Genomic DNA, 25,884 nt, shown 5'->3' with positions numbered 1-25,884 from the left:
GATAATCATAAACTGTTTCCTCCCTCCCTTCCCAATATTTTTATATATCTAACTTAGTGAGAAGTTGGAACCAAGGACAGTAACAAAAATAATAAAACAATTGAAAAATAACCTATTTATGAAAGGAAGTGAAAGATTTTGGGGACATTAAATACAAAGGTAAGACTGGAATATAAAAGCAATAACCTTATATGAATAGGCTTAGCAAAAAATATAGGAATATATGATCGAAATATTTTGGAATCTTATCATCAAGAATTTCGGTGAGTCTTTGTGCCTCTGTGTTTGTGGAAGAGGTCTAGGTTTGACTGTAATGCAAATGAATAATACCTAGTGGCTTTGGGAGTCTCCATGGAACCAAAATCCCAGAAGTGAAGAGGCTTAGCCAATTAGCAGTCTGTAGATAATCCAAGTTAGACTAACTGCTCCAGGGACCTACATGCATTTTCTTTGTTTTCTTTTCTGAGATTAGAATAGTCAATTATGTGAATCTGTTCTGCCTGTTAAAAGAGAAAGTGGGCAGGTTTGAAGACTGCCTTTCTAGCTATGGCTAGTGGGAGGGTAAAACATTTTTAAACAAGATGGAAGACATATTTTGAGAAGTAAACCAGAATGCAGGAAAGTTCTAAGGAGAAAAAAGTGAACCAAAATTAATGTTGGTAAGAATAAGAATGAAACAAAAAGAAGGAATAAAATAAGAAACTCAACCATACAAGGTGAATTTGGATCTTCCAAAGAAAAGGAATTTCATATTTCATGAAATAATAATGTGAATTGTAGACTTCAGCAGTTTTAAGGAGAAAACTACTCAGAAATTCTCTCCTCCAGGTCAGTGGGGAATGATAATTGTAGCCTGAGATACTTATCTGTCACCCAACAGAATATAACATAGAAGAAAGTTAACAAGAATTAGCAGGAATTTGGGCAGGTTGAAATGATGGTTTGAAAATAATACATGAAATTTAACAATAAAAAAAGCAAAGTTCTGCTTTTAGTTGTGACTCAACACAAGTTCACGGGGAAAGACTTGCTGGTTTAAGTAGTCTAGGCGTACAACTTGATGGGTCTACTATCAAAACTATTGCAATCCTGGGATGCATTTCTGGAGAAAAAACAAGGATCAGATTAAGCAATGTGATATCGCAACCACATGGATCAGGTCACTCTGGAATACTGTATTTACTTTCTTATGATATATTACACAATTTTTGAAAATTACATAAGTAATACATGAACATGGCAAGAGTTCAGACAGAAGAGCAGGGTACATTTCCCATTCCCAAAAGGTAAGCAGTTTAAGTTTTCACTTTTAGTATTCCTAGTGATTACCATTATTACCTTAATAGTTTTTTAAAATATTGCTGTCACTTAAAGAATATAGTATACTTACATTAACTTCGACAATACTACCAGTAGACTCTCAATTTTTTTTTTTAGGTAAAGTATTTTTGTAGTTTTAGCTCTTTTATTGGTTATACTCTATTTCTTGGTCCTTCGACTTCAATCAGCATCTAGTGATTTTCCAAAACATAATTAACATGTCTAAACTTCTTTTGATTTCTTTGCCAGCTTTCCTTTTTAAAGCTATACCATTACTTCCACACTGTCTAGGTTTATTCATCCTGCTTTGTAAATGTAAGGTTTATATGCTTTGTCAATAGGTTGATCCCAAAACTGGAAGGTATTAAATAGTGTTCAATAGTGTGTTTAACTGTAATATTATTTACAACTGTACAATGAATGGATTGACCAATAGTTTAATGACTTATCCTGTATCACTTAAAAAGTGTCAAGATTAAATGAAGTCTTTTTTCTTACTTACTATCAACTGCAGAAAATATGCCACATTTATTTAGTTTTACATATTTGGACTATGATTTCCTAGTACATCCTTCTTTTTTGAGAGTTTCTAATTACCATTCTTTTTCCATGTTGACAAATAAAGCATCTACTTTCATCACACCACTAAAATTTATCACACCGCTAAATTATATCAGGTTCTTAATCATACAGTTTTTGTAATAGAATATTCTATCATCTTAAAGTTTGATAAGATTTGAAACTTAAAGTTTGATAACATTTGAAAAGTCCTCTGACTTAATCTTTCAGTTTGGATTTAGTTATTTCTGGGACTGATTTATGGCTGTCCACTAAGAGTTTCTTTTTAAGTGTAACTCTGTGTAAAATTGACTATTTCTAACATCCTATTTTGTGTTTTTTTTCTTGGATTCTTTTAAGTTTTTTTGGCTACATTCTTAAGTTATGTATGTATGTATTTATGTATTTTTTCAGAATGGGACCCGGGTGATAAACTTTTGGGGCCCTTGCATATTTAAATATTATTTCTCCCATATATTTACACAGTTATTTTTTAAGCTGGTATGTTAGTTGGGGTTCTTTAGTTGTAAATAATAGGATCAAATTCTGGCTAACCTAAGTAAAAATTAGTACATTGAAAGGATAGTAGTGACTTCAGGAATCTTTAGGAAGTTTAAAAAAATGGGCTGAGCAGGAGATAAGAACCAAAGCAGCTCAGAAGTCAATGACTTTCTGGTCTTTTACTGCTGGTACTTCTCTAATGTTACTATTCTGAGCTTCTTGCTCTGCATTTTGATATGTTGATTAATATCACACCAATGACTTTATTTCTCAGAAGTTCATTATAGCTCTTACATTGATGGGTTTTTTTTTTCTTTTTAGCATCAGTAGGCTTTATTCTTTCTGGTATATTGTTACTATTATTGAATTGGGATTTCAAAAGAGATGAGAGGTGACCCATTTTAAAAGGATCTTGTCAAGTTGTTATGTCCAGCAGTATCTAGAATGTAAAAAGGTTTGAAAAGCATGTCACAGGATTTGGAGAAATAGACTAGTAATGTTTACTCCAAAGTCTTCAGATGGATGACAGTTTAGCAGTCTCCTATACAGACAATGTACAGGCTGGAAGAAAATATTTGCAAACAATACTACTGACAAGGGATTAATTTCTGAAACATACAAACAGCTCATACAGCTTAATACCAAAAAACCAAACAATCCAATCAAAAAATGGGCAGAAGACCTAAATAGACATTTCTCCAAAGAAGACATACAGATGGCCAACAGGCACATGAAAAGATGCTCAATATCACTAATTATCAGAGAAATGCAAATTAAAACTACAATGAGGTATCACCTCACACCAGTCAGAATGGCCATCATTAAAAGGTCTACAAATAATAAATGCTGGAGAGGGTGTGGAGAAAAGGGAACCCTCTTGCACTGTTGGTGGGAATGTAAATTGGTGCAGCCACTATGGAGAACTGTATGGAGGTTCCTTAAAAAAACTCAAAATAGAGCTACTATATGATCCAGCAATCCTGCTCCTGAGCATTTATCCAGAAAAGATGAAAACTCTAATTCAAAAAGATACATGCACTCCAGTGTTCATAGCAGCACTATTTACAATAGTCAAGACATGGAAGCAACCTAAATGTCCATCGACAGATGAATGGGCGAAGAAGATGTGATATATATACACAATGGAATATTACTCAGCCATAAAAAAGAGTGAAGTAATGCCATTTGCAGCAACATGGATGGACCTAGAGATAATCATACTAAGTGAAGTAAGTCAGACAGAGAAAGACAAATACCATATGATACAACTTCTATGTGGAATCTAAAAAATGATATAAATGAACTTATTTCCAAAACAGAAATAGACTCACAGACATAGAAAACAAACTTAATGGTTACCAGAGGGGATGGCAGGGGGTGGGGGGCGATAAATTAGGAGTTTGAGATTAACATATACACACTACTGTGTACAAAATAGATAAACAATGAGGATCTACCATATAGCACAGGGAACTATATTCAATGCCTTGTAATAACCTATAATGGAAAAGAATCTGAAAAAGAATAGATGTATATACTTGAATCACTTTGCTGTACACCTGAATCTAATACAACATTGTAAATTAACTATTCAATTTTAAAACATGAATTAAAAAAAGGAAATAAATTAACATTCAAACAAAACAGAACAAAAAAAGTCATGGGTCACCGCGGAAGTAAGGATATGTAAATTCCAGAGGTATTTTTAAAAACAAGCCTAAATAGATTTCAATCTTTCTAGACAAATTAGGTGTGGTACTGTTTGAAGGTGGGAAGAACTAAATTACTAGACTTCTAACCATTTTCTACAGGATTCTAGAGGCTCTTAGGAGTGCGAGTCATCTATCCCTCAGATGTGTGTGTGTTCATACCTTAGCAGTGGAGTTCTAGGGGTCCCATTTCCACTAAGCTAAAGATTTCACTTTTATCTACTTGGGCTTCCACAAATGATTTTTATTTGAATAAGGACTATACAGGTACAAATTGGGGAAAACTTTTGGACTTAATATCAAGGTCTACACCAGTACATATGAAGGGAGCAGAGATAATCTGATCAATTTTAGTGGTTTTGTTCCTCTTGAATTTCTATACCTGAATATGTAGTGATTTAGCATGGGATTACCCTAGAGCTGTTTTAAAATGCAGCGCGAAGCTGACGTTGATTGTTCATTCTTACCCTGCAGCAAAAGAGTGCCATATTTTTGTGAGGAGGAAGCAAATTTTTATTTATTCTAGATCTGGGGTCCTGAAAGTGGATGAGGCATTGCAGTTAATTAAGTCCTTAAGCTAAGGGACTAGGCCTGTGAGAAATTCTGAGACCTTGAGAGGCAGGTGTATTAGATCCCATCTCAGGCATGCAAAAGGGAAGTCTTAAAGATTTTCTGTTTGGGGATCAGAGCTGCTTAGCTGTTTTCTCTTTCTCACAGATGTGCTTATTTGCTTTTTTTTTAGGGGTCCAAACTGATTAAAAAGTGCCAGTCTCTTTTGGGAGGCTAAATGATTCCAGCATATGTCAATGTACAATCTTTGCTGAGAACTGCTTTTTGATTTTCATTAATAATGAAATGCATGTCTAATATTCAAAAGAAGAATCAACACCATTTTTCAGCTACTAGCAATGTTACTCAGGAACATTAGCTAGTCTACACTAAATCTCTCCTTTCCTACTCAGCAGAGAAATCTACTTATTGTAACTCTCCTACAACCCACTTCCATTCCTTCTCTCTCCCCATAAGCTTTCTACTTCTCAGAAGCAGCAACAGAAATATGAAACCAAGGGGCCTTTCAAAACCTCAGGTGGGGGGCTTCCCTGGTGGCGCAGTGGTTGAGAATCTGCCTGCCAATGCAGGGCACACGGGTTCGAGCCCTGGTCTGGGAAGATCCCACATGCCGCAGAGCAACTAGGCCCGTGAGCCACAACTACTGAGCCTGCGAGTCTGGAGCCTGTGCTCCGCAACAAGAGAGGCCGCGATAGTGAGAGGCCCGTGCACCGCGATGAAGAGTGGTCCCTGCTTGCCACAACTAGAGAAAGCCCTCGCACAGAAACGAAGACCCAATGCAGCCATAAATAAATAAATAAATAAATAAATAAATAAATAAATTTAAAAAAAAACAAAAAACCTCAGGTGGATGTAATGAGCTACCATATTGAACTGGGACCTGGCTGCTGGGATTCTGGAGTGAAAAAGACCCCAAGTGCCATTTGTGGTTTCTATCTGTATCACTACTGAAAATGATTATTGATGAACTGAATGAAATGTGTTTTACAATAAAGGTACTTACATGACTGCATTCCCTTTTATCTTTACCCGAGATATGATGTTGACATTGTCACCAAGGGGTCCTAACATATTTATATTCACTTGAGCTTTCAGTGATGATTTGTAATAGTAGTCTTTTCCCTGGAAATCCTGGCATAAATGACATAAAGAACTTATCATTTCGACTTAGTTTTGCAGATTCTTGTTTTGTGTGTAATGAAGTAAAAATAAGCAGTGATATTTTAGTGCTTACTAAATTAATGATTTTGTTTAGAGAAAATGTTTAATTCTCATTATAGTGCTCTTTACTTGATTTCAGTTTTTCCTCACTCCAGTAATTTCAGCATGTTCATATATACTAGCAAATTAAATCCAATAAACATTTAAGTATCTATGGTATTCAATACACTGTGCTAGGCGTTGCAGGGAATAATATGAATATGATATGGCCAGATCACTAATGGATTTAAACAAGATATAAACACATAAGGAATTATAATAATGGGCAGATTTCACGTTTCCAATGTCACAAGAGCAGAGCTAACTAATGTGGAACCCAGGAGTTTGAGATCACACATAGCCACAGAGACCAGGAAAGTTCATGGAAGGAGTGACCCTGGCCAATGACTAGAAAATAGGCATGTTTTAACAGATAGATGTGGAGAGTGTGAGCGCGAGTGGTGAGTGATTCAGATGGGTGGGTTCTGAGACAAGAATAAAGTAGTTGTGGGCAGTAAGACTTAGTGAAAGCCTAGGCTACAGTGTTGGGTGAGGACATATTGTAGTTTAGTTATAACAATAGCTAATATTTATCACACACTTCTTATGTGCAAAGTGTCAGCCTTTAAATATATTATTCCTATAACTCCTACAACTGTATAATGAAGTAGGTACTATTATTTCTATATTACAAGTGAAGACAGAGAGATGCCATTTGAGGGTGTGTAATTAGGGTGAGGCTATATATTCTAGTGGTTAAGAGTGTGGTTTCTGGAGCCGTAAGTTCAAATCCTACCTCAGTCTTCTACTAAAGAGCTTAGCAAATCTCCTAACCTCTCCATGGCTTACTTTCCTCATCTTTAAAATCAGGTTGAAAGATTAATTTCCTCACAGGAGTGTAATGGATGTTAAATGAGTTGATCTATGTAAGGCAAATGCTAAGTGTGGTTAGTTTCAACAATATAAAATTGCTGCTTTTGTAGGCCAAATATGGACAATTTCAAATGTCTCAGTCTAATAGTTTAGCTGTTATTTAGAAGAAAAATGGATGCTGTTGGGGTTTTGCCCTCTTGAATTGCCTCCTATTCCTTTCCTTTCACATGTAGATATCTCAATATAATAGATACATCTGCCATCTTTTCCACCTAATCAACTGCCTTGCAAATGGATTTCTTCAGTTCTTGAAGCCAAGTTGAACAACCCTAAACAAAATTCCATAGTAACACTGCCTAACTGTATATTTCATACTGCCAAGAGATGATAAAATACACCACCATATTAGGGAAAACCATATAGAAAAGTTTCGATATGTTTTTAGCTACTAGATCAGAGTTGTGAAAAAGGAGGCATATATACAGGGGATTTAAAAAAAATATTTTAGACAATTTATTCACTCATTCTTTTATTCATTCATTAATTCATTCAGTCTTTTATTCAATTGATTTTTATTGAGCATATCCTATACACAGGACACCATATTAAGTACAACAAAGTATACAAAGATGAATGTGACAGGTCCTCTACCATTAATAAGTATAACATTATCTAGAACTGAATTTGAACTAATATGTAACTGGTAGTGAAATATTTGGACCACCTAAAACAAGGATGAACGGTTTTGTGACAAAAGTTTATATTCTTGTATTATGTAAAGATGACTCTGAAGTGAACAGATTTTTGTCTCAGAAATTATATCAGTTATCTATTGTTATGTAACAAATTATCCTAAAACATAGCAGCATACTACAACAAACATTTCGTACCTCACACATTTTCTGAGGATCAGGAATCCAGGAGTGGTTTAGCTGGGATTTTTGGCTCAGGTCTCTCATGAGGTTGTAGTCAAGCTCTTTGCCAGGGCTGCAGTCATGGAAGGCTTGACTGGGGCTGGCCGATGGCGCACACCCACGGCTGTGGGCTGTGGACGGGGTGCCTCAGTTCCGTGTTGGCTTTTGGGCTTTTGGAAGAAGGTCTCAGTTCCTGTTATATAGGCCTTTCCCTAGTGCTACTCTGGATGTGGCAGTTGGCTCCCCCCAGAGCAAGCAATCCAAGAGAACAAGCAAGGAGGACACCACAGTGACTTTTCTGACCTAGTCTCCAAAGCCACAGCCTGGCACTTCTGCTTTCCTCTGTTCCTTAGAAGTGAGTTACTAAGTCCAGCCCATTGGCAAGGTGAGGAAGATTAGGCTCCATATCTTGAGAGGAGGAGTATCAATGACTTCATACATATATTTTAAAACTACCACAGTAGTGATGTTAACATCTCACTTGAATAATTTATTTGAATTTTTTTGCATCTAGTAGAACTCTGTGCTTGCATGTACTTGCTACTTTTTTGTTGGCAACTTTTTAATCATAAATTTTCTATTTCCTAAATAGAAAAAGCAATACATGTTCATTACAGATTATTTAACAAGTGTAGAAAAATATGAAAAACATGAATCACCCATACATAATTCTACAAACCAGACATAACCACATTTAACATGTTTTTGGTTTGTAGTGTTTATGTACAAATAATAATATACATACATATATAAACATATATCTTATATATCTTATGGATAATAAACTTTCGGATATTGTATCTATATTCTTATCCAGATACATAAGGAGAATTTACTCTTATAATTAAAATTTATTAGAAAACAAGTTAAGAGCTGCATAACATTTTATAGGTAAATGTTTCTTTCCTTCCTTAATCTTTTTTTCCTATTTTTGAACATTAGGCTATTTACCTCCTTTTATCACAATAAATAATAATCATCTTATATCTGATTATTTTCATATAAGATCCTTCAAGTAGAATTATAGGATGAACTTATTACGAAATTGCTTTCAAGAGAAGTTATATTCATTTGTATTTCTACCAGTAGTTTAAGTGACCATCTCATTGTAATTTGTTGAGTATTTAATATTATCATTTCTTAATCTTCTTTAATAGATGAATTTCACTTTCCTTCGCTTTGCATTTTGTTGACACGCCAGTTATTTTATTGCGCCTCTGCTCCACATTCACTCTTTGTTGTTGTCTGTGAAAATGTACATGGGAGCCTTTCTATATGCTTCCTTTGCAGCTTACATGATGTCATGCTTTGTCAGTAAGGGGCACTGGAGAAACACTGTAGGAGGAAGTTGGTCTTTCCTGATCCTGGGAAGCTGACTTTCTTCCTTCACTGCTCTCTCTACCCAGAGTGGTTTCTTCAGTGCTAGTTGCCTGTAGGGTGCAGCTCTCTTTATCTTGTTGGGTTCCTCCAACCCCTTTTGTAGCTTTTGATTTGGTTTGTGGTGGCACGGCCTGGAGGCCCAGTAGAGGCCTGTGTCCTAGCTCAGATCATTACTCTCCACACCTTCTCAACTTGGTGCATGCTCCCAGAGAGTGCCTTGTGGGGCTGATCATCTGGTAAACCACTTGCCCCACCTTTGTCCCATGCAGCCTCAAAGATGCCACAGTCCAAGGCATACACAGAGTTGTACTAGGTTCCTGCAGAGATGGCTCCTGCAGCCCCCCCAGTCCTAGCAGCACCGGCAGCAGCGCCCTTGACTTCATTTGTGTGCCTACCCTTCAGCCTCAGCTTACCTGTGCCCCCAGACTTTGTTTCCTGCAGACCTCCAGACACCGACAGCCTGTGATCTGGCTTTGTGCCTGCAGAGAAGCCCCAAGTCCCTTTGCTCACCTGCCCACCTGATCCACACTCCAGAGGGTTGTTCCTGCTTGTCCTATGACTGTGGCCCTGCTGTGTGCTGGGCAACCAGAGGATGTCTCCCTTATCCACTGGGCTGCAACCACACCTTCTCCAGTGAATTCTCAGCTCCTCACTCCAAGCTTTTCCTTTGTGGGGTATTCTTCCTCAGCCTTAGGGTACCCTTTGGAGTTCTCTTCACATTTTTATAGTTACTCTATCTTCACAGCTAAGTAATTCTTTATATTAAATTTCCCCTGTTTAAATGACTGTGTGGTTTCTGTCTCCTGATTAGACACAGACTAATACAACTGATCACTATTAAGATACAACTTTTTTCACATACTTAGTAGCCATTTGCATTTCCTCTTCTGCAATTTTACTTTTCAAGCCATATGTCTTATTTATTCTATCCAGGCATGGTATTTTTTAATGCATTTGGTAGACTTTCAATATATTAAAGATGAATCTTTTGTCATGTTTATGGCAGATACTTGACACTACTTTAAATAAGTATACTGAATTTTAACCATTACATTTGCTTTATTTTTGTGAGATGAGATTTTCTTATTAACTGATAGATAATAGGATGAAGATGCAAGCCCATGTCTTATTCAACAAAGGAGATTTCCTAGGACTGAAAAGCTCACAGCACACTTTTACTTTCGTCTGGTTTAGGATTTGGTTACACTGAGAAGTAATACCTTTGTCTTAAACATGTTTCATATTTTGATAACTGATCTTCCAACTGGGTTTATTACATTCAACCTTATCCCATAGTGTGTGTAATATAATCAGTTTAATCCAGTGCTTATGAGGAATGCAAATAGAAGTAGTAGTGGAATGGAAAAGAGCTGCATAAAACTCCCTTTTAATATAGAGTTCATAAATAAAATCATAGATGATACTTGTGGCATTCTCAGTGCTTTTTCAGATTGGTTAAGTGTACTTGATGGACCCTGAGTGTTGTTTTGTAGAATGAGTTGTCTTGGAGAAAAAGGGCAGAGCTCCAGATTTCCTGCCCAACTTCGGCTACCACTTGCATTATCTTCTATATTCATTCAGCAACAAATGGTTATCATGGGTCAAGTCTTAGCCTAGCCAACAAAATACACTAAATCTCTGTGATATGTTTGTTTGGAAAAATAAAGAAAACTAGTTCAATTGACAAAAAAAAAAGCTTAAGAACACTTTTGAAAGTCATCAGCAGAACAGAGGGGGAAAAAAAAAGAAGGGCTCAGGTTGAGAAAATTACGATTTGGATTTCTTAACAGAGTCCATAATCTTTTCCATCCCAAAGGACAGATAGCTCTGATGTTATAGATAGCCCAAAGCCACCTATCCATAGAAAGATAGTCCTAGATTTTATGAAAAGGCTAGAGTATAAGGAGCTGTGAAACACCATCACCATCAGATTCCTTGGTGGGGTAGTAATGTGCTGATTTTTTATTTTAAGAGCTGGCAGCTTTTACTTCTGAATCATTTCTGAGAGTCAGTTGATGAGAGTTCTCTTGACAGTTGAAGCTAAAATAAGTTTTAGCTGCATGGTATCTGAAGATGCCATTTAAATTCAAGTTCATTGAGTGTTTTACTATAAAAACTATTTGGAATACATAGTATCCAAGCTTATTCCAGTTACTGAAACTAAATTCAAGTTCCTTCAGTCCAACTGTGAACCCTACTTAACCTCTTCAGTTTAAAGAGAGACAAGCTTTTTCCACATTCAATTTCCTACAGATTCAAGTTCACATATATTTATATAAATGCAAGTATAGAATTTATACACTCAAATAGTTGTAATACCCTTCTAATTTTGTTGAAGTGTTTTAGCAATAGTGACCTGTATTGCTAAACTGTTGTCTCTGTTTTTATTACCTGTTTACTTCGAAGACATTTCAGTATGATAGCCTTTTCTGTACTGAATCTGAAATAAGGAGAAAAAGAATATTAACAACTGGACACATTTTGTGCCTTGAACCTATTAAAGAACGAAGCACCCAGTGTGCAAGCTCTTAACTTACTTTGTTATTGTTCTCTGAATCTCTCTTTTCTCTTCTTCATTTAATCTTTGAAGGATGGATTCCAGGAAAGAAAAATGAAAGTTAATATACTGAGCCACCTGAAAGAAAAACAAACAAAAAGAGCAGAGCATTTGTGTGAGAGATGCTGAGTGAGGAGAGGGCAAAGACAGATTCAGGGCAATGGCATCCATACATCACTGCTAATTTCTTCTGCATCTTTATCCATGAGGAATATGCGAGCATTCTTTTTGGATGGTCCCTGTAGGAGTCTATGCAGTAGCGGAATGTCTGTTTTCTTTAGCCGTCTCTGCTCTGCAAATGAAAATAAGAATCAGCTACAGTCAGGAGTCCATTCTAGAGAAAAAAAAAAAAAACATAATTTGTCCATTCATTTTGCTTCTTCAGCTCACTTTGAAAGACCTAAAAAGAACATACAACAGGAGGAACTCAGAAAAGTAAATTGAAATTAAAACCTTTAAATGAACTAAAAATGGACTTCTTTCTCTTGCTATCCTTCAGGGTTTGACTTTCTATTTCAGAATGCCAACTTTGCCTTTGGTTTGGATGTTCAGACAAATCTTCAGTCCCATTTATGCCTTTTATCATGCAACACTCCTAAAAAATTCTTTACAATTTTTCATTCTTTCAACAAATATTTATTGATCTTTCCTAGTTCCATTGATGTAATTCTATCTTTCTAGTAGTTCAGATCCAAAACTTTGTAATTATCTTCAGTTCTTCATTTCTCTCTCACCCCACATCCAGTCCTTGGCTTTTCTTAAAAATATATTCAGAATTGTTATTCGCATCAGGGGTATTTTTTATTATTTCATTAAACTATGGACTTCATCCATTCAACCATAATAATGAGATGAGAAAAAAATAACTTCCTGTTTGGTATCGTCCCAGAACTTCAAATTTCCAAAAGTCACAAATACTCCCACCCCAAAATACTTCTAGCTTTCTGCTGAAGTAGTTTCACATCTGTGATTTCATTTTAGGACACAGTGCCTTTACACTCATTTTCTTTCCTCCTCCCTTCCTCAAATATTTTTTGAGTTCCAACTATGTACCAGGCCTTGTTCTCTGTACTGGGTACACTACAGAACAAAGCAGAGTAAAATCACTTCCCTCATGAACCTTACACTCTAGTGGAGAAGAAGATGATAAGGAAGATACATCAATAAGACACGTCACATATAGTGATAAGTATTCAGGGGAAAAAATAAAGCAAGGGAGGGGGTAGAAAGCATGCACATGTGTAAATATGTTCGTGCAGGGGAGAAGTTTGCAATTATTGTAGGGTGGTGGAGGAAGGCCTCACTGAAGATGTAACATTTGAGCAAAGACCTGAGGGAGATGAGAGAGGCACCATGAAGCTATTTAGGGGAAGTGTGTGCCAAAAGGGTAAGTAAATAAATAGAGCACCTCTGAGGTCAGTGCATGCCTAATGCTGTCAAAGAGCAGCAAGGGAACAGGGTGGCTGGCACGGAGATGAGGGGAGGGTTGTTAAACGATGAAGAGAAGAGGTAATGGGACCAGCACAAAGACTGTGAATTTAGTGTCAGACGAGAGACCATTGGAGGATCTAAGAAGTGTGACATGGTCTGACTTCCATGGTTAAAGAATAATCTGTCTGCTCTGTTGAAGTAGACTGAAGGGGAAAAGGTGGACCAGTTTGTCCTTTCTACAGTATCATGTGTTTCCTTGGGTTTTTAAAAGTTCCAAGTGTCAGAACTGTTCTCATCCCCTGGACTGGACTTACCCCAGGAAAAAGGGCAAGAGAGGATCTAGAACATAGAAGTCCAGCTTCCCCACAATTAAAGTGACATCCATTCCTTTGTCCACAGAGTCAGTGTTCGTTGCTTTAATTCCTCTACCTTTTCTGAAGCAATGGGGAACCCCATAATTTAGCTCCTGTCATTAACCCACCAGAATCCTCTTCTGACCTTTACATCTTGTATTAACTTGGTTTTGCATCCTCGATTTGCTTCATTCTTGATATCACAGGGCAATGTTCCTTGCTTCATGGTCACCTGGGATAATTATTAGAAATATGTATTCCCAGACTGTCCTCAGATCTGGAGGGGCTTGAGAATTTGTGTTTTAAATGAACTCTCCAGGTAATTCTGAAGGGTGCTACAATTCGAGAAACACTGTTATAGATCATGCGCTTAGTAGATAAAAGGTATTAAAAAACACAGCTATCTATTTTCCACATTACTACCCAAACAGGTGCTATATACTCCATTCTTTTCTCTATTCCTGGTCCCTAAAAAGGTCCTAGTTATGATTACCTTCAGTTCTGGATTTCATGTATAAGAAATTTTGACACAATATAAAAGAAAACATAATTTTCACAGGTAAAATTTAAATAACTACATTTTACAGTAAAAATAAGCATTTCCCCCTGATTTTAAAAATAACATACGTATTGGGGAGGGGAAAGGAGGTTATATAGGTCAAAGAGTACAAATTTTCAGTTATTAGAAGAATAATTTCTGAGGATCTAATGTACACTTGAAAGTTGCTGAGAGTAGATCTTAAGCATTCTTAGCCCAAGAAAAAAAGAGTTAACTATGTAAGCTGATGGATGTGTTGATTATCTTGATCTTGGTAATCGTTGCACAGTGTATATGTATGTCAAATAATCACATTGTACACTTTAAATATATACAATTATATTTGTCAGTTATTCCTAATTATTCCTCAATAACATACATACTACTGTAATTATGAGGAAAAGTATAAGGCAGAAAGTAAAAATCACCTGGAATCCCAGAACTCTAGGATAAGCATCTTTTCACTTTTTGTGTCCATCCCTTCATATATCTCTTTATGCACACACACAAACAATACATAAAGGTGGTCGTATCACACTTGCTATTTTTATTGTACACATATATTTTTAAAAATCATAATTTGTTTTTTGTTTTTTCCTTTTGTGCTTTTTCTCCTTCCCATTGTCTTTTCTGTATCTCCCCAACCCCCTAACCAAGTAATCAGTGTTAATGGCTTGGTATTTATCTTTCCATACCTTTCTCCCTGATCATGTGATCATATAAACCACATATATAAATAGGAATTTATAATTCTTTTCTAAAAATGGGATCATACTATATACATTTATAGGTGTCTTGCATTTTTAATTAAATGTATATTATAGAATTCCTTCCATTCAACTAGTATAGATCTAACTCATTTCATTTAATGGTTGCATAATAATCACTTATTAAATCATTCCTCTATGATGGGTAACTTTGCCTTTAGCTTTTTGTCACTATAAATAGCCTTGCACATAAATCTGTAGGCAGTAGTCCTTTTATTTTTGTGAAACAGATTCTCACCAGTGGAATTGCTGGGCTAAAGGATATGTATACTGTGGATTTTAACAAATGTTGCTAGAATGAATTTTAAGAAAGTAGACAGACAGATCTTCACCAGAATTGCAAGAACATACGCTTTTACCCTTATCCACACCAGACATAGGTGATAATATTACATTGAATTTAAGGATTGAATTTACATTTCCTTAACTTCTGCATTCCCTTTAATACTTGTATTTCCTTGAGTTTAAGACTTTCCAAAAAATATTTACTGGTTACTTTGTTATTCTTTGAATTGCTTTATCATACTTTATTTTTATTGGATTGTCTTCTCACTATCATTTTGCAAGAACTTTTTGATATTGTAGGTATTAATCTTTTTTCTGATATTCTTCATAATGCTTGTTTCCTTTTTTTCTTTTTTTAAAAAATTATTTATTTTCTTATTAGTCGTCCATTTTATACACATCAGTGTATATCAGTCAATCCCAATCTCCCAGTTCATCACACCACCACCCCCACCACCCACCACTTTCCCTGCTTGGTGTCCATACATTTTTTTCTCTACTTCTGTGTCTCAATTTCTGCTCTGCAAACCGGTTCATCTGTACCATTTCCTAGGTTCCACATATATGTGTTAATATACGACATTTGTTTTTCTCTTTCTGACTTACTTCACTCTGTATGACAGTCTCTAGATGCATCCACGTCTCTACAAATGACCCAATTTCGTTTCTTTTTATGGCTGAGTCATATTCCATTGTATATATGTACCACATCTTCTTTATCCATTCATCTGTCGATGGGCATTTAGGTTGCTTCCATGACCTGGCTATTGTAAATAGTGCTGCAATGAACATTGGGGTGCATGTGTCTTTTTGAATTATGGTTTTCTCTGGGTATATGCCCAGTAGTGGGATTGCTGGGTCGTATGGTAACTCTATTCTTACTTCTTTAAGGAACCTCCATACTGTTCTCCATAGTGGCTGTATCAATTCACATTCCCAACAACAGTGTAGGAGGGTTCCCTTTTCTCCACACCCTCTCCAGCATTTGTTGTTTGTAGAATTTCTGATGATGCCCATGCTAACTGGTGTGAGGTGATACCTCATTGTAGTTTTGATTTGCATTTCTCTAATAATTAGTGATGTTGAGCAGCATTTCATGTGCTTCTTGGCCATCTGTATGGCTTCTATGGAGAAATGTCTATTTAGGTCTTCTGCCCATTTTTGGATTGGGGTGTTTGCTTTTTAAATATTGAGCTGCATGAGCTGTTTATATATTTTGGAGATTAATCCTTTGTCCGTTGATTCATTTGCAAATATTTTCTCCCATTCTGAGCGTTGTCTTTTCGTCTTGTTTATGGTTTCCTTTGCTGTGCAAAAGCTTTGAAGTTTCATTAGGTTTCATTAGTTTAGTTTTTATTTCCATTACTCTAGGAGGTGGATCAAAAAAGATCTTGCTGTGATTTATGTCAAAGGTGTTCTGCCTATGTTTTTCTCGAAGAGTTTTATAGTGCCTGGTCTTACATTTAGGTCTCTAATCCATTTTGACTTTATTTTTGTGTATGGTGTTAGGGAGTGTTCTAATTTCATTCTTTTACATGTAGCTGTCCAGTTTTCCCAGCACCACTTATTAAAGAGACTGTCTTTTCTCCATTGTATAGCCTTGCCTCCTTTGTCATAGATTAGTTGACCATAGGTGCAAGGGTTTATCTCTGGGCTTTCTATCCTGTTCCATTGATCTATATTTCTGTTTTTGTGCCAGTACCATATGGTCTTGATTACTGTAGCTTTGTAGTATAGTCTGAAGTCAGGGAGTATGATTCCTCCAGCTCCATTTTTTTCCCTCTAGACTGCTTTGGCTATTCAGGGTCTTTCGTGTCTCCATACAAATTTTAAGATTTTTTGTTCTAGTTATGTAAAAAATGCCATTGGTAGTTTGATAGGGATTGCATTGAATCTGTAGATTGCTTTGGGTAGTATAGTCATTTTCACAATGTTGATTCTTCCAATCCAAGAACATGGTATATCTCTCCATCTGTTGGTATCATCTTTAATTTCTTTCATCAGTGTATTATAGTTTCCTGCATACAGGTCTTTTGTCTTCCTAGGTAAGTTTATTCCTAGGTATTTTATTCTTTTTGTTGCAATGGTAAATGGGAGTGTTTCCTTAATTTCTCTTTCAGATTTTTCATCATTAGTGTATTGGAATGCAAAAGAGATTTCTGTGCATTAATTTTGTATCCTGCAACTTTACCAAATTCATTGATTAGCTCTAGTAGTTTTCTGGTGGCATCTTTAGGATTCTCTGTGTATAGTATCATGTTATCTGCAAACAGTGACAGTTTTACTTCTTCTTTTCCAATTTGTATTCCTTTTATTTCTTTTTCTTCTCTAATTGCTGTGGCTAGGACTTCCAAAACTATGTTGAATAATAGTGGTGAGAGTGGACATCCTTGTCTTGTTCCTGATCTTAGAGGAAATGCTTTAAGTTTTTCACCATTGAGAATGACGTTTGCTGTGGAGTTGTCATATATGGCCTTTATTATGCTGAAGTAGTTTCCCTCTATGCCCACTTATTGGAGAGCTTTTAAAATAAATGGGTGTTGAATTTTGTCAGAAGCTTTTTCTGCATCTATTGAGATGATCACATGGTTTTTCTTCTTCAATTTGTTAATAAGGTGTATCACATTGATTGATTTGCATATATTGAAGAATCCTTGAATCTCTGGGATAAATCCCACTTGATCATGGTGTATGATCCTTTGAATGTGTTGTTGGATTCTGTTTGCTAGTACTTTGTTGAGGATTTTTACATCTATATTCATCAGTGATATTGGTCTGTAATTTTCTTTTCTTTTAGTATCTTTGTCTGGTTTTGGTATCAGGGTGATGGTGGCCTCATAGAATGAGTTTGGGTGCTTTCCTTCCTCTGCAATTGTTTGGAAGAGTTTGAGAAGGATGGGTGTTAGCTCTTCTCTAAATGTTTGATAGAATTCACCTGTGAAGCCATCTGGTCCTGGACTTTTGTTTGTTGGAAGATTTTTAATCACAGTTTCAATTTCATTACTTGTGATTGGTCTGTTCATATTTTCTATTTCTTCCTGGTTCAGTCTTGGAAGGTTATACCTTCTAAGAATTTGTCCATTTCTTCCAGGTTGCCCATTTTATTGGCATAGAGTTGCTTGTAGTAGTCTCTTAGGATGCTTTGTATTTCTGCGGTGTCTGTTGTAAGTTCTCTGTTTCCATTTCTAATTTTATTGAATTGCGTCCTCTCCCTCTTTTTCTTGATGAGTCTGGCTAATGGTTTATCAATTTTGTTTATCTTCTCAAAGAACCAGCTTTTAGTTTTATTGATCTTTGCTATTGTTTTCTTTGTTTCTATTTCATTTATTTCTGCTCTGATCTTTATGATTTCTTTCCTTCTACTAACTTTGGGTTTTGTTTGTTCTTCTTTCTCTACTTCCTTTAGGTGTAACGTTAGATTGTTTATTTGAGATTTTTCTTGTTTCTTGAGGTAGGCTTGTATAGCTATAAACTTCCCTCTTAGAACTGCTATTGCTGCAACCCATAGGTTTTGGATTGTCGTGTTTTCACTGTAAGTTGTCTCTAGGCATTTTTTGATTTCCTCTTTGATTTCTTCAGTGATCTCTTGGTTATTTAGTAACATATTGTTTAGCCTCCATGTGTTTGTGTTTTTTACATATTTTTCCCTGTAATTGATTTCTAATCTCATAGCGTTGTGGTCAGAAAAGATGCTTCATATGATTTCAATTTTCTTAAATTTACTGAGGCTTGATTTGTGACCCAAGATGTGATCTATCCTGGAGAATGTTCCATGCGCACTGGAGAAGAAAGTGTAATCTGCTGTTTTGGGGTGGAATGTCCTATAAATATCAATTAAATCTGTCTGGTCTATTGTGTCATTTAAAGCTTGTGTTTCCTTATTAATTTTCTGTTTGGATGATCTGTCCATTGGTGTAAATGAGGTGTTAAAGTTCCCCAGTATTATTGTGTTTCTGTCGATTTCCTCTTCTAGAGCTGTTAGCAGTTGCCTTATGTATTGAGGTGCTCCCATGTTCTGTGCATATATATTTATAATTGTTATATATTCTTCTTGGATTGATCCCTTGATCATTACGTAGTGTCCTTCCTTGTCTCTTGTAACATTCTTTATTTTAAAGTCTATTTTATCTGATATGAGTGTTGCTCCTCCAGTTTTCTTTTGATTTCCATTTGCATGGAATATCTTTTTCCATCCCCTCACTTTCAGTCTGTATGTGTCCCTAGGTCTGAAGTGGGTCTCTTGTAGACAGCATATATATGGGTCTTGTTTTTGTCTCCATTCAGCAAGCCTGTGTCTCTTGTTTGGAACATTTAATCCTTTCACCTTTAAGGTAATTATCGATATGTATGTTCCTATTACCATTTTCTTAATTGTTTTGGGTTTGTTTTTGTAGGTTCTTTTTTTCTCTTGTGTTTCCCACTTAGAGAAGTTCCTTTAGCATTTGTTGTAGAGTTGGTTTGGTGGTGCTGAATTCTTTTGCTTGTCTGTAAACCTTTTGATTTCTCCATCAAATCTGAATGATATCCTTGCTGGGTAGAGTAACCTTGGTTGTAGGTTCTTCCCTTTCATCACTTTAAGTATATCATGCCACTCCCTTCTGGTTTGTAGAGTTTCTGCTGAGAAATTAGCTGTTAACCTTATGGGAGTTCCTTTTTATGTTTTTTGTTGTTTTTCCCTTGCTGCTTTCAATAATTTTTCTTTGTCTTTAATTTTTGCCGATTTGATTACTATGTGTCTCGGCATGTTTCTCCTTGGGTTTGTCCTGTATGGGACTCTCTCTATGGTTCCTGGACTTGGGTGGCTATTTCTTTTCCCATGTTAGGGAAGTTTTCGACTATAATCTCTTCACATATTTTCTCGGGTCTTTTCTCTCTCTCTTCTCCTTCTGGGACCCCTATAATGTGAATGTTGTTGGGTTTAATGTTGTCCCTGAGGTCTCTTAAGCTGTCTTCATTTCTTTTCATTCTTTTTTCTTTATTCTATTCCACAGCAGTGAATTCCACCATTCTGTCTTCCAGGTCACTTATCCGTTCTGCCTCAGTTATTCTGCTATTGATTCCTTCTAGTGCATTTTTCATTTCAGTTATTGTATTGTTCATCTCTGTTTGTTTGTTCTTTAATTCTTCTAGATCTTTGTTAAACATTTCTTGCATCTTCTCGATCTTTGCCTCCATTCTTTTTCCAAGGTACTGGATTATCTTCACTATCATTATTCTGAATTCTTTTTCTGGAAGATTGCCTATCTCCATTTCGTTTAGTTGTTTTTCTGGGGTTTTATCTTGTTCCTTCATCTGGTACATAGCCCTCTGCCTTTTCATCTTGTCTATCTTTCTGTGAATGTAGTTTTTGTTCCACAGGCTGCAGGACTGTAGTTCTTCTTACTTCTGCTGTCTGTCCTGACTCTGGGTCTCTAACTGTTTGTTGGGCTTTTTTCAGAGGCAGCAGGGTAGAAAGACGCCACAGGGTCTGCTTCTGCTCCAAGTCCTCTTCAGTGGTGCCTATGTCTGTGATTTTCTTCCATAGCAGTTGATAGTTGAATAAATTTTAAAACTTTGTTTATGTGTCTACAGTTGCTTTCATTGTGACCCTTCTTCATAATGTTTGTATCTTTTATCAATACATTTTTATACAGTTCAATGTTTCTACCTTTTAGTTCTTTTCCAAAACAACTAGAATGAATACACACACACACAGACACACACACACACACTCACTCTTAGAATTTTCAAAAATTTAATATATTTCTTATATTTAAGCTTTTGATTTATAAGGACTTTAATTTTGTATGTGTTTGGAAATCCAGCTTTCATTTTCTTGTGATTGTTCCAGATCAAAAAGTATTATTTTATTCTATTCAATTTCTGGCTCAAACATTCTGATACTTAAATTATAACCTGAGCTACTTTTATAATTTAACATTTAAAAATTTTCAGTTTTAAGGCTTTCAAAGATTTCATTTTAGTATTGCCTTAGGGTTTCTCTAATCTTTCACTCCCTGCTCCTAGCACCCCACATATAGCCTCTTCCGAATGTCCTGCTGCTAAACTTTTACCTCCACCACAAAGTTCTGCACATTTTTCTGTACTGAGGAAGAGAGAACACTCCCACAATGGGTCAGACACTGTGCTAAGAAAGATGAGGAAGAAATGATATGTAATGATGACTCTAGTAAGAGCTAGAATAATAAGGGAAAGTGAAAAAGAAAGAAGTACAGAGGTCAACTTAAATGCCTAACAATTCCTGGGAACCTTCCACCTATTCTCCAGTGCTCTTTGATCGCCATTCAGATAATTTAATGACTGGTCAACAAGCAAAGTCTTTTGTATTATAAACTCTTCTAGGATACCTTATTCTTAGGGTGTCTTCCTCTGAAATTGTGAAATACGAATAATGTAAAACACTCCCCCTCTCTTCCTTCCCTCCCTCCCGTTCTTCCACAGAAGGAAGTAAACTGCTTTTCTGCCTTTCTTATGGGCAGAAAACGATAACACACTGGAGTCATGTAAGAACAACCACCAAGCTTTCTTACCTCCTGTTGCAAAAATAATGTAAAGTGCAAAATCCTGGGCACTATTTTCAATCTGTCAATGGAAAAAAAAGAACAGACATGAATTCTTTGTTGTCAATGTTTTCTAAGCCAACCAGACCCAAATTATATATGTTTCTTCACTTTCATTTTTCACTTTCAGATATAAAACCTTTTCTGCTCCCTGGGGTAATGTAATTTCTCAGGCACAGTCCATTTATATTATAAATGGACCCATGCAGTTCAAACCCATTTTGTTCAAGGGTCAACCATACATAGGAAAGAATTCTTTAGAACTGAACATTTAATTTCAGAAAAATCCATTTATGTGCCTACAGTTAAATTATATACAAGATATTTATAGCTCAGGTCACTGATAAAGATTACCTTAAATTTTTGGAGAATTTGCTTTATTACTTCTTCAGTTCTCATATTACTGTTTATTCTGACCTTAGTTTCTGATCCAAAGGCTGGAGTGAAAATTGATGTCTAGTAGAGAAAAAAAAAGATTGATATAATTTTAAGGACTTAACGTGACAAACTAATGAGAGTCTAATGAGTTCAATATTTTGAACCTGGCCTTCCTTTGGACAAAAAATCCAAGATCATCAGTTTAAAAATTTGCTTTCTTACTTTTACTTTCTTTGTTGTTGTTGAATACTGTACTATGTATGCCTTTAAGCAGCTTTATATTTTTTCTAGAGTAAGTTAGGTAAAACATCATTTGAGAATGTTCAAAACAGTTTCACTAGATAGCCACACCATTCTTCAGTGTAGTTTAAGATTTCAAAATCCCTCCTGGTTGGGAATAATTGTTCTAAATTGTTTTAATTTGAACTGTATAAAATCACTCCTTTTTGGTTGGTCAGAAATGGCCCAGTGTTGGCAATTTCATATGGTTCAGCCTATATCTCAACTGAGGATTGAGGTAAAAGTGTTGCTAATTGAATATCTAGAACAATATTTCCTGCAAGTTGCTCTAATCAAGAGTCTGCCTTTTAGATAATACTTGGTAAAAGGTTTCCATGGTCAGATAAGTCTGACACATCCCTCTTGGGGATTAGTAATGCACCATAAAAAAATCATAAGAAACATATAACCATAAAATTTTTTCTCATTATTTGATCATTATTCCTATTTTAAAATAGATAGAATCCTGAGAGAGATGAAAAAAATTAAATGGAAAATTCCAGAAATAAACAATTCATACATTTTAAATTGTGTGCCATTCTGAGTAGCATCATAAAATCTTGCACCATCCTACTCCATCCGGCCCAAGATCCCCAACCATTGACAATGTCTGCTCCTGACAGCCAACTATCGACGTCATCATGGCTTGATGGTCCAGGATCATCTGAAGCAGATGATCAAGAGTAGCCTAATGCTGCATCACCATGCCTCCGTTATTCACCTCACTTCATCTCATCACACCACAGGTATTTTATCATCTCACACCCTTACAAAGGTGAATACAGTGCAATAAGATATTTTGAGAGAGATGGAGGGAGAGAGAGACCACATTCACATGACATTTTTTACAGTATATTTTTATAAATATTCTACCTTATTATTAGATATTGTTGTTAATCTCTTATTTTGCCTAATTTATACATTAAACTTTATCATAGGTATGTATGTATAGGAAAAAACAGTATATATAGAATACAGTGCTATCCTCGGTTTCAGGTATCCATTGGGAGCCTTGGAATGTTTTCCCTTGGGACTACTGCATCACAATCTAAGCCTCTAATACTGGAGGCATTATCAAGAGGCTTCATGATATAAAAACATATCTTACGACTACATCAACTTAAATTCCTAGATGCCCATCATTGCATACACATTGATAGAGTGCTTTGGGTTTCGGGGTTTTGTTTTCTGCTAGTTATTATACTGCAGTGAATGATATTTGTGTGAAATATCTTTAGTTCCACTTGATCTCTTTCAATCAATATCAATAAAGCTAATGTAAACGGAGTTCTTCCTTCGAGCAGATACTTATGCTAAGTACTGAACTCACCTCATTCCACTTAATCCTATCAACAGCCTTGTAAAGAAGGAAGGAGGAAAGAATGAAGGCTAAGAGGTTGAGTAATTTTTTATTTGCTCAGCAAGAATTTGCAATCAGGTCATTACGCTGCAACACCCAAGCATTCAGCTATGATGCTGTGCTGCCAACTTTAGTGCCCATTTCATTCTTAGCCTTGCATATCCCATCTGGAAGCTGCTCATTTGGAATAATGTGGCTTTCACAGCCTACTTTAACACAAATCACGCCACAAGTGCTGATGACATACAGCATAATTCTGAGGAGAAGAAGAAACCAGGACAATTGGTAGTTGCATATCTGTGGGGGACTGTCAATGTTACTTTTTGGCCAGGAGGACATTATTGAGCCAGAAAAATGTCTAATTTGAACAGAGAATTCACAAGGGAGATTTCTCCGTACCAGTCTCCAAAGGAACATATGGATACTCTCTCAAGGGATGAAAAAGAAGGAAAAAAGGTAGAAAGCCCTAAAGAAAAAAAGCTTATGATGAATGAGTCAATATTTTGTATGAAAGGGCTTAGAGTGGTGCCTTGCACAGAGTGAGTGCTTTTTAAGTATTTATTTAATGAATGGATGAATGATCGCTAAAGTACATGACATGAAAAATTTGAGTTCTACAAAAACATGATGTATTTCCTACCTTCGGCCAAGTTAAATGTCTTATAAATACTATAGAAAGGCACATATAAATTTAACACATATTAAGTGAAAAAAATCAAAATGCAAATAGTATAAGCTACAATTGCACTTGTGTAAAAAGTGATATGGGTTTATGTATAAGACCTGGAAAATTTAATTGATCAGAATAAACAAGTCTATAGCTGATTTTTTCCTTTTATTTAAATATTAATGTTTGAATGTACTTTGAACCAATCTCTCTTGTAGCACTTACATATTTTAATGCCATTTGTGGATGTATTGGTTTCTTTGCCCAAGCTCTGAGCTCCATGCTGGCAAAGGCATCAATTGAGTCACCTTTATATTTCCAGTGTGTATCACAGGGCCTGCCACTTAGGGTTCACTGATCATGTTGGTTAAGAACTTGGCTTCTGGCATCAGACAGAAGCTGGGTTCGGGTTCAGAGTTGCTACTTAAAAGCAGTGTGACCGGTGATGGATTGTGTAACCTCTGTGAACCTCAGTTAACTCATATGTAAAGTAGGGAACATAATGGTATCTGCTTCATAGGATTGTTTTAGTGATTAATGAGATAATCCATCAAAACAGTTTAATGCTTAACACATAGAGAGTACCCAATAGTAATAGTAGTAGTATATCTAAAGGCATTATTATTATTTTTAATTGTAAATTGAATTGAGTGATATTGTTAGCACAATAGACAACATTCTTTTAAATGACATTAATGAAACTGTAACTCACTTCATGGTTATAAACGTGTCCGTTAATAGAGGCCCTATGCTTCTGTCTGTCCTTTCTGTCCATCATCGGAGGCTTCATCCTTTTTCTCACCAGGGTTGCTTCACTCATGGTTCTATAGAGCAACGGGGATTCAGGTTCTTCATCTGCATGAAGCTTCAGAGTGCTACTGTGATAAGATAAATAATCTGGGGAGAATAAAGGTTATAAGCCCATATAATTTAGCTGCTCACCTCTTTGCATCGTGGGTGGATTTGATTACATACTTAGTAATTATGTAGCTAAGCAATGGACTATAATGCTTTTAAACAGAAAATAGCAATGATCTTGTTTAAGAATAGGGCCATCTGGTGACACTTGTTTTCCATTTTACCTTGGAATTTTAATTATATTGTAATTAGAGTATAAGCATGTGATACTTCATCTTTCTCTAGCACTGGTGCTTAAATAAAAATAGATTTTTATTGTATCTTTGGTGCCAAGAGATTGTGATTCCCTTGTGTTTAGGTGAGTGTTGTCAAAGGGCTAATTATAAGGACCCTTATATAAAAGATGCCAAAAGGCCATAAGACAAAAATAAGGGAATCCTGGAAGGAGCATCATGTTTGTTACAGAATCTGAGTTGTTATAGAGACAGCAGAGAGGACTGAACTGAGAATGCTTTGAAAAAAATTAAGCTAAACATTGGAAGTTGTTGGTAGATTCATGAAGATAATGCCAGCACCATACCCTTGTTCAGTCTGAAGTCAGTTTGGTAATATCACCATCCCGGGAATGTGAACCCCACCCCAGCCTCAGTCATCATCTTCTCCTTGGATCTCTACATATTACATGAAAATGAAAATCCATGTAAAATGATATCATGCCCGAGTCTCAGTAAATGACAGATACTAATATTATTCCTAACACATCATCATTATTATGATTACTGTTGTCACATGTCATAGGGGGTGGCATTTTCCATTCGTTTGTCAA

The 25,884-nt window shown here is 35.9% G+C and overlaps 2 protein-coding genes across 3 annotated transcripts in view; one reads left to right on the top strand and one right to left on the bottom strand.

Annotated features, from left to right (window-relative positions):
• Window positions 1-4,875, top strand: part of LOC132366225 (alpha-fetoprotein-like) — a 38,709-nt gene extending 33,834 nt beyond the window's left edge. The window contains exon 14 of the mRNA XM_059923824.1: window positions 4,831-4,875. Within this exon, the coding sequence (XP_059779807.1) occupies window positions 4,831-4,875 (45 nt within the window). The remainder of the gene's footprint in view (window positions 1-4,830) is intronic.
• Window positions 4,876-7,381: 2,506 nt separating this feature from the next.
• The window catches only part of RASSF6 (Ras association domain family member 6), a 60,405-nt gene continuing 41,902 nt past the window's right edge, over window positions 7,382-25,884 (bottom strand). The window contains exons 6-12 of one of the 2 annotated variants that reach the window (XM_059924052.1): window positions 24,913-25,097; window positions 21,871-21,972; window positions 21,487-21,538; window positions 11,756-11,874; window positions 11,563-11,660; window positions 11,417-11,465; window positions 7,382-8,229 (exon numbers count right to left, since the gene is read on the bottom strand). In XM_059924052.1, coding sequence (XP_059780035.1) covers window positions 8,212-8,229; window positions 11,417-11,465; window positions 11,563-11,660; window positions 11,756-11,874; window positions 21,487-21,538; window positions 21,871-21,972; window positions 24,913-25,097 — 623 coding nt within the window. In that variant the 3' untranslated portion in view covers window positions 7,382-8,211. Of the gene's footprint in view, window positions 8,230-8,715; window positions 11,466-11,562; window positions 11,661-11,755; window positions 11,875-21,486; window positions 21,539-21,870; window positions 21,973-24,912; window positions 25,098-25,884 lie in introns of those variants that run through there. The other variant, XM_059924051.1, reaches the window with a different exon arrangement.

Source organism: Balaenoptera ricei, chromosome 5 (assembly GCF_028023285.1).
Source record: "Balaenoptera ricei isolate mBalRic1 chromosome 5, mBalRic1.hap2, whole genome shotgun sequence".
Classification (NCBI taxonomy): Eukaryota; Metazoa; Chordata; class Mammalia; order Artiodactyla; family Balaenopteridae; genus Balaenoptera; species Balaenoptera ricei.
Note: the sequence above shows the minus strand (reverse complement) of the source record. Positions and strands in the feature narration are given on the sequence as shown.